Raw genomic sequence first — 14,589 nt, 5'->3', positions numbered from 1 at the left:
AAAGTCCCTCAGTCAAACACCTGATTCCTTTGCAGGTTGACGATTATTGGGATGACTGTTGTCCTGGAGGCACAGTTGAGCAATTTCCACTAGACGGGCCAGCTGCAAAATCAAAATTGGCTATATACAGTGCCTTCGGGAAGTATTCAGACCCCTTCCCTTTTTTCACAGTTTAAGTGACAGCCTTATTCTAAAATTGATTAAAATAAAATTGTCCCTCAATCTACACACAATACCCCATAATGACAAAGGTGAACAGGGTTTTAGAAATTTTTGCAAATAAGAAATGGCTTATTTACATAATTATTCAGACCCTTTGCTATGAGACTCAAAATTGAGCTCAGGTGCATCCTGTCTCCACTGATCATCCTTGATGTTTCTACAACTTGCAAACATTTCTAAAAACCTGTCTATGCTTTGTCATTATTGGGTATTGTGTGTAGATCGAGGGGGGGACAATTTAATCGAATTTAGAATATGGCTAATGTTACAATGTGGAAAAAGTCAAGGGGTCTGAAGACTTTCCGAATGCACTGTATATTGTACAAATTGTTTTTGTTTTAGCTTTTTGGTCTTAATTTAAGTTTAGTGTTTGGTTTAAAAAGCTGATTTTATGACTGTGGCTGACTATCCTGCAGAGCTGCCTCCAGTACATGAGTCCTCCCAATAAATGCCAACCTCTGAGTCCCTTTTCTGTTCAAGCTTGGCTGAAGCACGTTTAGGTATGCTTTCACTCATTGAAAAGTTGTTGGTAAAAGTATTTATCCATCGTGAACACTGATGTGTCTGTTGAGGTGATTGGCCGATATGAAAGTCTTCCCACAGTGCAGGCATCTGAACTGCTTACATCCCGTGTGTACGCTCATGTGGACTTTGAGTGAGCCCGACTGTGCGAAGCGCTTGCCACAGTGGCTGCAGCCGTAGCGTCTCTCCCCCGTGTGAACGCTCTGGTGTCGCTTGAGGTTGCTGGAGTCAGAGAAGCGCTTCCCGCACTGTGCGCAGCTGAACGGCTTCTCCCCGGTATGAACCCTCAGGTGTGTCTTGAGATTCTTCAGACAAGCCAAAGTTTTACCGCAGAAACTACAAATTAACAGCTTACCTGCTGAGACGTCGCCATTGTTACTCCCATCATTGTTATGACTGTCATGGGAGACCAAACCATCCGTCATTACCAAAGCATTGGATCCCGTTTCCATGCCTTTTCCTACAGTCCTGGGAGGCTCTGAGGGCAACAGCGCCCTCTGTCTACCGTCCTGGTAAGCTACAGGTTTTTTGTGCTCAGTTATGGAGGGACTCACTTTGTTCATTTCATAGGAAAATACATTCTCTGAATCCGATTGAGTAGATACAACATCCACATGAGAGTAAGAGCACTCGGGAAGATCAGCCCCAGGACCCTGTGAGCTAAGGGTCCCAAGTTGTCTGTGGGGCTCAAACATCATACAATCAAAGCCCACACTGTTAAGTATTCCATCACCATTTTCCAGTCCTGGGTTTAGAGATCTTTTGTTCACACTCAGGTTATTTGATCCTGGCAGGAGGCTGTTGTCCGTTTCACCACTCACCCATAAACAAGAGCTGGCGTTCTCCTGTTTGCTGATTGGTTGAGCAGCCTCTGTGTCAACGTTGGATTGCCTTTCTCCTCCATCAGCACTGTGATTTAAAGCTCCTATAAAATCAACAAGGCTGTGTGTGAATCACTAGAAACTGGATGCTCATCATGAAGTTAATCATCAAAAATCACATCAGTTGAAGGATATGAGAAATTTCTGAGAGATATTGGTATACATTATACATTATAGTCTATATGAAAGCCAAAACTGACATGAATTCAGTTGTTCTTAAATAAATGTATTAAATTGTATGCCGTATGTAGTTTAACATTGTTGCAATCACTTTACATGACAGTATTCATTTGTCAAGTTATTGGGTCAATAGAAAGGTTCATTCATTCATATTTATGGAAAAAGGCATAACTGAAAGCATCAGTGTAATGAAGTGTGCATGAAAACACTTTTCCAAAAGGTATAATGAAAACACTTAAGCTTGTCTACCATTTTACTTACCGCTACTCAGTCTCTCCCATTGATCATGATTCTCCCAGGATTCTTCCCACATCTCCTTTTTGATGGTAGGTGATTTGGGGTTTCTCTCTTCCAACCCTGCAGGCTGTGTAAAATCAGTTGGGATGCCAGATATAACTGGGAATAATCCACTTACTGTGCACAAACTGTGAGAAAATGGTACACCTTACACAGTCAAAGAAAACTGAAAAGATACAACAAGAGCACTAACAGCACAGTAAACAGGTAAAACAACATCGCTTTACTGCAAGATGACCACTAAGCCTAGCTAGGCAAGGTCATTTTTGCTTTCAGACCTAGGTGGTGTTGACAACCATTGTGAAATATTAGGCTGCCTTTTTGAACTATTGTGGGAAAATGAGGCACACCGAGGCAAACGTAAAGCTTACCTTTCTCTGTGTTGTCGTTTGTCCAGTGTCACCTGAGGACTCTCTGTGCCTAAACATGCTGGTAACCAACTGGGAATCAATTGCTCTCTGACATCGTACCTCGCCTAAAATGAGTAGAGGGGAATAGCATGCATCCAGACACAATAGACTTTATTAATGCGGTCTTAAAACCACTCGTTTCTACAATGATGTAACCAATGAATGTAAATTAATTGTTATAACCAGTAAGTGTACTGTTTGATGTCCTTTTCGATTCCATGCCAAGGTGAGCTCGACTGTGCGGAAGGATGGAGTTTCCCATTCCCTCTCTCAGAGCACTCGCACTAGACACTTTCATCTCCATCAGCCGTAGTTTTCTCCTCAAAGCTTCATTCTCCTTCTGGCCTCGAGATATCTCCACATGCAGGACGGCATAGCCATTGTCAACAAGCTCGCAGATTTCAGCCACGGCCGCGTTAGCCAAAACCTCCATGATGGAGGCTAGCTGAGTGTGAAAAGCAACGGAATTTGCCATTACTAGAGAAAATACTTTCGGGATTGTTAATACGAAGTGTAGAAGAAATAGGCTGTAGAAAAGCATAGATGCCGACGCCTCGAAATCAAATGTAGTTTAGCATCAATAAAATGTAAACAGAGTGCCTATGTTGACCAGGAAGTGTTTTGGATACCTCTCACACTGCGCGTGCGTGGAAATTTCACCTAGTCCTCCTACTTCTTTTTCTTCTTTGTCTTCTTTGTATTCTTCTTCTATGATATCATGGCGGTCCGCAAACAATCGTTTAAGCGCATGCCGCTGGCTACTGTGCTGGAATGTACGATCAATCATGAACAGTGGTGGGAAAAAGTATCAAATTGTCATACTTGAGTAAAAGTACAAATACCTTAAAATAGAAAGTTACTCAAGTAAAAGTGAAAGACAGCCAGTAAAATACTACTTTAGTAAAAGTCTAAGTGTTTTGGATATAAATATACTTAAGTATCAAAAGTGAATGTAATTGCTAAAAAATACTTAAGTATCAAAAGTAAAAGTATAAATCATTTAAAATTCCTTATATTAATCAAATCAAAATTAATTTGGCACATGGGCGGAAAAAAACAGGTGTAGACCTCACCGTGAAATGCTTACTTAAGAACCCTTAACCAACACTGCAGTTTTAAGAAACATAGAGTTACAGAAATAATTTACTAAATAAACTAAAGTTAAAAAAAAGTTACAATAACATAACAAAAACGAGGCTGCAGTATGTACAGGGGGTCAATGTGCTGGGGTACAGGATAGTTGAGGAAATTGATGTAATAGTGCCTAAGGAAGTATTCAGACCCCCTTGACTTTTTCCACATTTTGTTAGGTTACAGCCTTATTTTAAAATTGATTACAAAAATAATAAATCCCTCATCAATCTACACACAATACCCCATAATGACAAAGCAAAAACAGGTTTTTAGAAATGTTTGCAAATTAATTGAAAATAAAAAAACAGATAACACATTTACATAAGTATTCAGACCCTTTACTCAGTACTTTGAAGCACCTTTGGCAGCAATTACAGCCTCAAGTCTTCTTGGGTATGACACTACAGGCTTGGCACACCTGTATTTGGGGAGTTTCTCCCATTCTTCTCTACAGATCCTCTCAAACTATGTCAGGTTGAATGTGGAGCATTGATGTACAGCTATTTTCTGTTCTCTCCAGAGATGTTCGATCCGGTTCAAGTCCGGGCTCTTGTTGGGCCACTCAAGGACATTCAGAGAATTGTCCCGAAGCCACTCCTGCGTTGTCTTGACTGTGTGCTTAGGGTCGTTGTCCTGTTGGAAGGTGAACCTTTGCCCCAGTCTGAGGTCCTGAGCGCTCTGGAGCAGGTTTTCATCAAGGATCTCTCTGTACTTTGCTCCGTTTGTCTTTGCCTCGATCCTGACTAGTCTCCCATTCCCTGCCACTGAAAAACATCCCCACAGCATGATGCAGCCACCACCATGCTTCACCGTAGGGATGGTGCCAGGTTTCCTCCAGACGTGATGCTTGGTATTTACTGAGGAGTGGCTTCCATCTGGTCACTCCACCATAACGGCCTGATTGCTGGAGTAGTGCAGAGATGGTTATCCTTCCAAATGTTTCTCCAATCTCCACAGAGGAACTCTAGAGCTCTGTCAGAGTGACCATCGTGTTCTTGGTCACCTCCCTTACCAAGACCCTTCTCCCCCGATTGCTCAGTTTGGCCGGCCGGCCAGTTCTAGGAAGAGTCTTGGTGGTTCCAATTTTCTTCCATTCAAGAATGATGGAGGCCACTGTGTTCTTGGGAACCTTCAATGTTGCAGAAATGTTTTGGTACCCTTCCCCAGATCTGTGACTCGATATAAACCTGTCTCGGAGCTCTACGGACAATTCCTCCAACCTCATGGCTTGGTTTTTGCTCTGACATGCACTGTCAACCGTGAGACCTTATATAGACAGGTGTGTGCCTTTCCAAATCATGTCCAATTAATTGAATTTACCACAAGTGGACTAAAATGAAGTTGTAGAAACATCTCAAGAATGATCAATGGAAACAGGATGCACCTGAACTAAATTTTGAGTCTCATAGCAAAGGGTCTGAAAACATTTGTAAATCAGGTATTTCTGTTTAAAAAAATATATATATTGTTTTCGGGTTGTCATTATGGGATATTGTGTGTAGATTGTTGAAGATTTTTTTGTATTTTTAATCCATTTTAGAATAAGGCTGTAATGTAACAAAATGTGTAAAAAGAAATGGGGTCTGAATACTTTCCGAAGGCACTGTATCGTGGTTTCAAGACTGGGAACTCGGGGAAAAAACAAGGTCAAATCATGAGGCCAGTGATTTTCAGGTCGGAAAGTTGGAGCTCTAGAAAAACGCCCAAGTTTCCGACTTGGATGACCTTTCAAAACGATTTTTTCTAGTTGGAGCTATTTTTTTTCAGAGTTCCTAGTTTTCTTCAACTCACTGAAGTCAAAAGTCTGAGATTTCCGAGTTCCCAGTTGTTTTGAACGTGGCAATAGTTCCGCCTGTCGTTAGTTCCGGACAAGCAAAACCAAAAAAGATGTCGATGTGTCTGGTTTTCCAAATCTATATAATGTCCCTTTACTAGAATACAGAGACAAAATCAGAAGGTCAATGGCATGGAGGAGGATTGCAGAGATTGTTGGTGTTGATGGTGGGTGAAGAGAGATTTGCACCACAATGTTTGGTTTGTCCTGCTAGCTATGTAGCTATGAACATCAATCGACCTAAAAGCCGATTTATGGTCAGTCTGGCATCTGCACTGGCCGTACAGCATTTACTGCGATGCGGCCTCGAACAGAAGTCAGGGCATTCATACTTCCTGTGCTTCTCAGAGCAGAGCAGTTCTGCCCTACCAAGCAAAAAGGCAGAAACTGCTCATTTGGTGGAAAATGTGTTAATGTCATTTTTGATGCATTAAATACATGCTTAATCATGTGGACAAGTATCATGCCTTTATTGTATTGTGTTTTGGAGAAAATAGGGGTCATGTTAGCAGTAACTGTATAAAGTTACTGTGAAACCAATGTAAATAAAAGCCATTTTTCTCAGTTCCACACTTTGAGTAGTTACTGCCTTTTTGGTTGGTAGGGCAGTCCGTTGTTAAGGAAGTGAGTTTGTGTTTATACAGGACTTACCGCCTCCACCTACCGCCAACCAATCATGTCAATGCGGAGCTATACGGAGCCCTTCCGCTTTGTTACACAATTTGGGAGGAGCCCGGCAATGAGGTACAGAGCTTGATTTGGCCAATGCAAGCCTCAGGAGGCTCCACAATTGCATCACACTCTCCGTATGGAGCCTCCGGCCACATTGCAGGATCAAGCATAAATCGGCTTAAAACTTCAAAACTATGATCAAAGCCACCATTTGTGAATGTGTTGACTAAATAAAATTGTGAACTGCACACCAAAGGGTAGGAATCACCAGTGTAATATGCTACCAATTGGATTATGGTATCTTAACATTATGAATCTCATATATTATACCTTATGGCTCTTTCATTATATCCGTGTCATGACATTGATGATTAAAGCTCACTTCCTGTAAAATACATAGGCCTATAGGTACTTTGGGTGAAGGAAATTGCGTTAAAATTGCAAGGCTCCCCACGCCACGTTATTTTCCTTTTTGATATTTTTAATTAGCCTACAAATGGTCAGATTCTTATTTGTACCTATAATACAAGGACTTGAACTAAACAATTTCATATGTCAGAAAAATAATGTAGAAAATCTGGCTTATGTTTAGCCTCATACATTATCTACTGGTATAATTTTAAATTGAGAACATATAGCTCAACAATATGCAAATGCTCTGAGTTTAGCTATTCTCTGCTTCAGATGTACAATGACAAGGGCCACATTGCACATGCCCATTAGGCCAGTAATGCCATCATACTGTAGGCCTATGGCACATGGCTGATATCCTGAGACAGAGTGACAATCCAATAAAAAAGGTTAGAGAGCTCACAACTGGACAAAAACATTATGTTAATATGAGACAGCAACACAGAAACACAAACAAATTAGAGACTGATCCCCTTCACCCCTTTTTATTCCAGAATTGTGATCTGTGATTAATAAACATTGACACTTGTTCCTCTTGAATAATCTTTCGTTTTTCCATTCCAAGCATTACTCCATGATGTTTCTTAATAATGTAAATATGTGGTCTATAAAGCCTCTCCAGATTCTGAAGCCAGCTTGTGCTTTACACAGGGTCTGTTCAAAGGTACTGTTGATCCCAATAGAAGTACAGTAACCACTTATTCAGCAGTGATTCAAAACGGAACACGCTACCTTTATAGATGACTTTAGAACAAAACAGTGTTCCTCTTTAAAATGCAGTGCATAGTACAATATCATTTGTGGTTGAATCAGAGCTAGGGGTTGAAGTTTAAAGGTCGTGCAACATCAAAACCATGTTGTCCTGGTTATTAAGTCCTATTTGGTAAAGGCCAGTTGAAAGTAGGCTCAGCAAAGTATTCTATTGAAAAAACAGATCACACAGACATTTAATCTGCAGGCTTGGGTAAACTGCTTTAACCTCAAACATCGAACAACATTTAACATGAAGAAAAGAATAAAACGAATCCACTAAAAGCGCGATTGACTGTAAAGTGTAGCATTGCAGGTCTTTGTGTATTATAAATAGTGATCAGCATTGTTAATCTAGGAGTTCCAGTGTCTAGTCGCTTGTAGGCCTACAACACCCCTATAGTATAGGATTCATCAAGGCTTTTAAACACAAAGAGTGTATAGTTCAGTTGTTTGTTAATGAATCAAACATTAGATTTTCTAATTGTTTTACTCTTTAACATTATGTTATACTTTGTGTAAATACTACCATGTCATTTAAATCAACCCCGGAGCCCTTAAAAGCCATTCAATTTGACTCTGGCCTAAATATACTTATATGGATATTTCTCCCTTTTTTTGTTGATACAGCAACAATGAAAGAAACAGTCCTGGGCCAATTCTGCAAGACAATCATCGGATGCAAGGCCCGCGTGGAGCAATGGCTCTTCCCATCTAACCAGTGCTTAAAATGTAGGGGGCCTTTATACACAGACACATTGATTAATGTAGTTGGGCTCCAGGAAGCCTTGGAGCATCTCAAAAATGTATCTGACTAAAAGGGTGTAGTTTTTTTAACATGGAACTATGTTTGTCTGTACATTATTCCATATGTAAATTAGTCATAGGCGATATCTGACAAGGCAAACTGAACATTCTTCCGCATCTCTATGTTCGCTACATACTTCAGTCTGACACCATGCCCAAAGTCCGCAAATTGATTTTGTCCCCCCACACCAAACGCGATCACGACATGCAGGTTGAAGTATCAAAACAAACTCTGAACCAATTATATTAATTTGGGGACAGGTCGAAAAGCATTAAACATTTATGGCAATTTAGCTAGCTAGCTTGCAGTTGCTAGTTAATGTATCATATTTAGCTAGCTAGCTTGCTGTTGCTAGTTAATTTGTCTTGGGATATAAACATTGACTTGTTATTTTTCTTGAAATGCACAAGGTCCTCTACTCCGACCATTAATCCACACATAAAATGGTAATCCGAATCATTTCTAGTCATCTCTCCTCCTTCCAGGCTTCTTTTTCTTTTTCGGACTTTATATGGCGATTGGCAACTTACTTTCTTAATAAGGTGCATTACCACAACCGACCTCAGTTCATCTTTCAATCACCCACATGGGTATATGTTCCTAAAAACCAATGAGAAGATGGCACGTGGGTATATGTTCCTAAAAACCAATGAGAAGATGGCACGTGGGTATATGCTTCTAAAAACCAATGAGGAGATGGCACGTGGGTATATGCTTCTAAAAACCAATGAGAAGATGGCACGTGGGTATATGCTTCTAAAAACCAATGAGAAGATGGCACGTGGGTATATGCTTCTAAAAACCAACGAGGAGATGGGAGAGGCAAGACTTGCAGTGCGTTCTGCATCACAAATAGAACCTCTATTTTAGCGCCTGGCAATGCAGATGCTCGTTGGGACGCGCAAGCAGTGTGGGTGCAATGATAGCATGTATGTGTACATTTATTTTGCAACGCTCGCTCACGTGACGTGACCGGTGTGGTCAGCATGTGAGACTGCCATCGTTGAAGTCGATTGTGGTGACGCCAAAATGAGGGATGTTGTACAACAACAAGAAATCTGCAATTGTTTTTTTTTTTGATATGTTAAATGTTTGTTTATGTTAAATTTGTTTATAGGTGGTTATATGTTTATGTTACACAATAAAACTATTTTCTGGTTTTTAAATGCATTGCGTTATGTAAGTTCAATCTTTTTCAGCTGTCAGTGATGCGAAAGACACATTTCGGTTAAATGCATTGTGTTGTGCAACTGACTAGGTATCCCCTTTCCCTCCTTTCCTTCTTCTGATTTAATTCATTTATATGTGTTGGGAGTATACATGACAATATCCGTAGGAAAACAGGGCAGCAAAGTTATCCAAACAATAGCATTAATTTCATTTATAACTTTTTTCTTACAAATGTATGGGGTGAACAGAAGCTGACACACCAACTGACAGAACTGTAACTCTTGCAATTACCATATCAACAGAGTTGATTTGAATTTGTTTCAGTGCAGCTCATACCAACAAAACCAGTAGACAGTGAAATAAAAAAATCCATTAAAGCGTTCATATTTTATCTTGAGTGCTAACCAGAAGAGTTTTGTCCTCAAAGTGCCCATGAGAGGAAGGTACAACAATATTGAGACTCAGCCACTGTGAGTGTCCTCAAGGTGAGGAGGTGTTGAAGGTACCCCCCGGGGGTCGGCGGGAGGCAAAGGGGGAGTAGTCCTCACGGGCGAACATGAAGACGTCGCTCGTAACAGGAGGTGCAAGAAGTCGTATATCATGGCGCGGAGCTCTGGGTGCTGCCGCAGGTATGAGGCACGCTTCGCCTTCAACTCCTCCTGTACATTCCTAATAGTGTGTGTGTATCTGTGTGTCTGTGTATTTGGGGCTCAACTGGCCAGGTGCCTAAACAGGAACAGGATGTGATATCACACAGGGAGAAAGAGATGACAAGAGCAGTGGTGCCCTGTATGTCCCAGGTTTCTCTAGTCTAGGCCGGGTTACTGTAAAAGCACTTTGTGACAAAAGAAAAAGGACATATATAATTTTGCTTGATTGATTGTGTAAGTGGACATGATTGTGTAAGTGGACATGATGTCCACTTACCCATCAGGTAGGAAGTAGCAGTGCCAACACTGCCAAGTGGCTGGGATGTCCTCCACTGAGTCCACCATCTTCTCCACCCCAAACACATCCAAGATCACCACTCCCACCGTCTGCACCCCAGCTCCCTTTTACCACAGATAGATCACACATTAACCACACAACATGGTCAATACATGGTCAAACCTCATCCCCAGGCTATTGCACACAGCGCATACAAGCTTGGGATATCAACCACTCAAAGTTGGCCTTACTGGGCGTGACCATAGAATTCTATGGGACCTACTGAGTAAAGTGTTTGTCATTTAATTTTAATCACACAATGGTGAGGTGTACCTCTGCTTATGGTGTGCTAGCATACGGGGGGATGGTTAGGTAGAAGTTGTTATGGGAGATGATTGGTTGGCAGATTAAGGCGATCAACCCAATGCCTATGTGCTGGGATATTCTCCTGGCACTCTGTATTGGCTAACGAAGGCCAAGTTTGACACGTTGGCCCACCAGACTCTTCACGCATTTGGGCGGAAATGTCTGGGAATGAGATTAAATCAAACTGATTAAATCAAACTGAGAACACACATCAACTTCATAGAACAGTGAACACACTAATCTCTCTCTCAAAAAAACGTATGAGTATTATGAGTAGGGGAGACTAAATCAACGGACACACTCACATATGTGGAGGTTGATGTGTGTGTCCTGGTGAAAGGAAGGTCATGTTTTTCAGGATGCTCTTCCTCAGAGAGCGCAGCCTCAGAAGCAGCAGGCTAGAGCCCTCACACACTAACCCCTTCAGAGAGGACAGAGGGTACCACACAGTCCGCTTTCTCATTTACCACACACACACACACACACACCCATAGAGCCTTCAGATACATAACCTCTAACAAAGCACATCGGGAAACACTCACTCTGCCCCCTTACCTTACACAACCTCCTTACTAGGGTTGTTGTGGTGACCGTATTACTGCCACACTGGCCGTCACGAGTCATGAAGGCAGTCAAATTCCATGTGACCGTTTAGTCACGGTAATTAGTCTTCTCCAAGCTCTGATGCTGCTGATGGTCATTAGTAGCCTACTAAACTTGCTAACTGCCTGGTACTCAGCACTCTATTGTCCCTCTAATCACTCTGACATCACTGCAAATGTCATCGAAAATCGAATCAAACACTTAACAAGAGCCCATGAGCTGATGTTGCGCAACATTTCTATAGGCTATGCAATTGCATGAGAAAACATAGTGATGGCATCTATTAAAAAGAGGAGGATCACATCAGCTTTCTATAGGCTTGGACTGCTATATTTATTTCTCAACTTTCCTTATATTAAGCACATTGCTTATCTTTACAACAGGAGTATAGCCGACATGGCTGGCATGAAAATGAACCACGGGAAAAGCATCCTCAATTCGCTATTGAAGTGCATAGATAGTATTTTTCCCCCCTGCCCCTGTTGAGACGGAAGTTTACATACACCTTAGCCAAATACATTTAATCTCAGTTTTTCATAATTCCTGACATTTGATCCAAGTAAAAATTCCCTGTCTTAGGTCAGTTAGGATCGCCACTTTATTTTAAGAATGTGAAATGTCAGAAAAATAGATGAGAGAATGATTTATTTCAGATTTAATTTCTTTCATCACATTCCCAGTGGGTCAGAAGTTTACATAAACTCAATTTGTATTTGGTAGCATTGCCTTTCAATTGTTTAACTTGGGTCACACGTTTCGGGTAGCCTTCCACAAGCTTCCCACAATAAGTTGGCTGAATTTTGGCCCATTCCTCCTGACAGAGCTGGTGTAACTGAGTCAGGTTTGTAGGCCTCCTTGCTCACACACACTTTTTCAATTCTGCCCACAAATTTTCTATAGGGTTGAGGTCAGGGCTTTGTGATGGCCACTCCAATACCTTGACTTCATTGTCCTTAAGCCATTTTGCCACAACTTTGGAAGTATGCTTGGGGTCATTGTCCATTTGGAAGACCCATTTATGACCAAGCTTTAACTTCCTGACTGATGTCTTGAGATGTTGCTTCAATATAGCCACATAATTTTCCTGCCTCATGATGCCATGTATTTTGTGAAGTACACCAGTCCCTCCTGCAGCAAAGCACCCTCAAAACATGATGCTGCCACCCCCGTGCTCCACGGTTGTGATGGTGTTCTTCGGCTTGCAAGCATCCCCTTTTTTCCTCCAAACATAACAATGGTCATTATGGCCAAACAATTATATTTTTGTTTCATCAGACTAGAGGACATTTCTCCAAAAAGTATGATCTTTGTCCCCATGTGCAGGTGCAAACAGTAGTCTGGCTTTTTTATGGCGGTTTTGGAGCAGTGGCTTCTTCCTTGCCTAGCGACCTTTCAGGTTATGTCGATATAGGACTCGTTTTACTGTGGATATAGATACTTTAGTACCTGTTTCCTCCAGCATTTTCACAAGGTCCTTTGCTGTTGTTCTGGGATTGATTTGCACTTTTCGCACCAAAGTACGTTCATTTCTAGGAGACAGAACGCGTCTCCTTCCTGAGGGGTATGACGGCTGCGTGGTCCCATGGTGTTTATACTTGCATACTATTGTTTGTACAGATGAACGTGGTACCTTCAGGCGTTTGGAAATTGCTCCCAAGGATGAACCAGACTTGAAGGTCTACGATTTTTGTTCTGCGGTCTCGGCTGATTTATTTTGATTTTCCCATGATGTCAAGCAAAGAGGCAATGAGTTTGAAGGTAGGCCTTGAAATACATCCACAGGCACACCTCCAATTGACTCAAATGATGTCAATTAGCCTATCAGAATCTTCTAAAGCCATGACATCGTTTTCTGGAATTTTCCAAGCTGTTTAAAGGCACAGTCAACTTAGTGTATGTAAACTTCTGACCCACTGGAATTCTGATACAGTGAATTATAAGTGAAATAATCTGTCTGTAAACAATTGTTGGAAAAATTACTTGTGTCATGCACAAAGTAGATGTCCTAACCGACTTGCCAAAACTAAAGCTTGTTAACAAGACATTTGTGGAGTGGTTGAAAAACAAGTTTTAATGACTCCAACCTAAGTCTATGTAAACTTCCGATTTCAACTGTCAATGCCTGGACTACTTTAATTTCAGTGAATCTCTTATACAATGGGTTAAAGTTATATACAGCAACCCCAGGTGTAAAATAGTAAATAATGGTTACTTCTCACAAAGTATTGAGCTGTTATGAGGAGTAAAACAAGGCTGTCTATTGTCTCCATATCTATTTATAATGGCCATCGAACTGCTGGCTGTTAAAATCAGATTCAACAAGAACATCAAGGAGAAACAACAAAGAAATCCAGGGGTTAAAAAAAAAGTGTCAACGTATGCCAATGACTCAAGTTTTTTCTTAGGTCCGCAATCTGGATCCCTGCATGGTCCCATTGAAGATCTTGATCACTTTTGTAACCACTCCGGACTAAAACCCAATTCCAGCTTCTACTTCGACTTCGAATCATCTGCCCTGGACCCTCTCTGTAATTCTGACCCAATTTTCAGGCTACCCAAGAGGAAACCGGCATTACAGAGGCAAGAGAGGGGAGATCCCTGGTGAGATTAATGCGAAGTGAAAATCGGCCACTTGACAATAAGACGGATGACCTCCAGTCGCGAATTTGCTACCAACGGGATTCACAGAACTGCAATAGTCTTTGCTTTTCAGAAACATGGCTCTCGGACAAGATACCAACTCGATGGATTCTCCATTCACCAGGTGGACAGGACAGTGGAGTCAAGGAAATCAAGGGGGGAGGGGTTTGCCTCGTCATCAACTCCAACTGGTGTGCTAATTCCAGTGCAGTGGAGGTGTTGACCCACTGTTCACCCGTCTTGGAATTCCTGATGGTCAAATGCTGACCCTTCTACCTCCCAAGGAAGTTTTCAAATGTTATCGTGACTGCTGTATTCATTCCACCTTAGAACAAAAATAACAAGGTAACGCTTAACGAACTGTACAAGGCTGTATACAAGCAGGAAAACCTACACCAAGAGGCTGCCTTTCTGGTTGCAGGCGATTTTAAGTTGATGCCCAACTTCCATCAACACGTCTCCAACATCACTAGGGGCGATAAAGTCCCACAAGCAAGCATACAAAGGCCTTCCCTTGTCCGCCATTCGGCAAATCAGATCATGACTCTGTTTTTTATTTGTATAATTTTTTTTAATTTCACCTTTATTTAACCAGGTAGGCTAGTTGAGAACAAGTTCTCATTTGCAACTGCGACCTGGCCAAGATAAAGCATAGCAATTTGACACATACAACAACACAGAGTTACACATGGAATAAACAAAACATACAGTCAATAATACAGTAGAAAAAAGAAAATGAAAAGTCTATATACAGTGAGTGCC

The 14,589-nt window shown here is 41.4% G+C and overlaps 1 protein-coding gene across 2 annotated transcripts; it reads right to left on the bottom strand.

Annotated features, from left to right (window-relative positions):
* Positions 1-552: 552 nt before the first annotated feature.
* On the bottom strand, positions 553-3,164 carry LOC115156526 (zinc finger protein 250). Of its 2 annotated transcripts, none has more exons than XM_029703972.1 (4): positions 2,708-3,164; positions 2,474-2,577; positions 2,067-2,169; positions 553-1,669 (listed from the first exon to the last, which is right to left on the bottom strand). In XM_029703972.1, the coding sequence occupies exons 1-4, from the start codon at positions 3,051-3,053 to the stop codon at positions 762-764; spliced, it is 1,461 nt and encodes a 486-aa protein (XP_029559832.1). In that variant the 5' UTR covers positions 3,054-3,164; the 3' UTR covers positions 553-761. The 2 variants fall into 2 exon arrangements, with proteins under 2 accessions (XP_029559832.1, XP_029559831.1); XM_029703971.1 differs by having other exon boundaries at positions 2,696-3,163.
* Positions 3,165-14,589: the final 11,425 nt, after the last annotated feature.

The sequence above is a fragment of the Salmo trutta genome, chromosome 21, assembly GCF_901001165.1.
Source record: "Salmo trutta chromosome 21, fSalTru1.1, whole genome shotgun sequence".
Classification (NCBI taxonomy): Eukaryota; Metazoa; Chordata; class Actinopteri; order Salmoniformes; family Salmonidae; genus Salmo; species Salmo trutta.
Note: the sequence above shows the minus strand (reverse complement) of the source record. Positions and strands in the feature narration are given on the sequence as shown.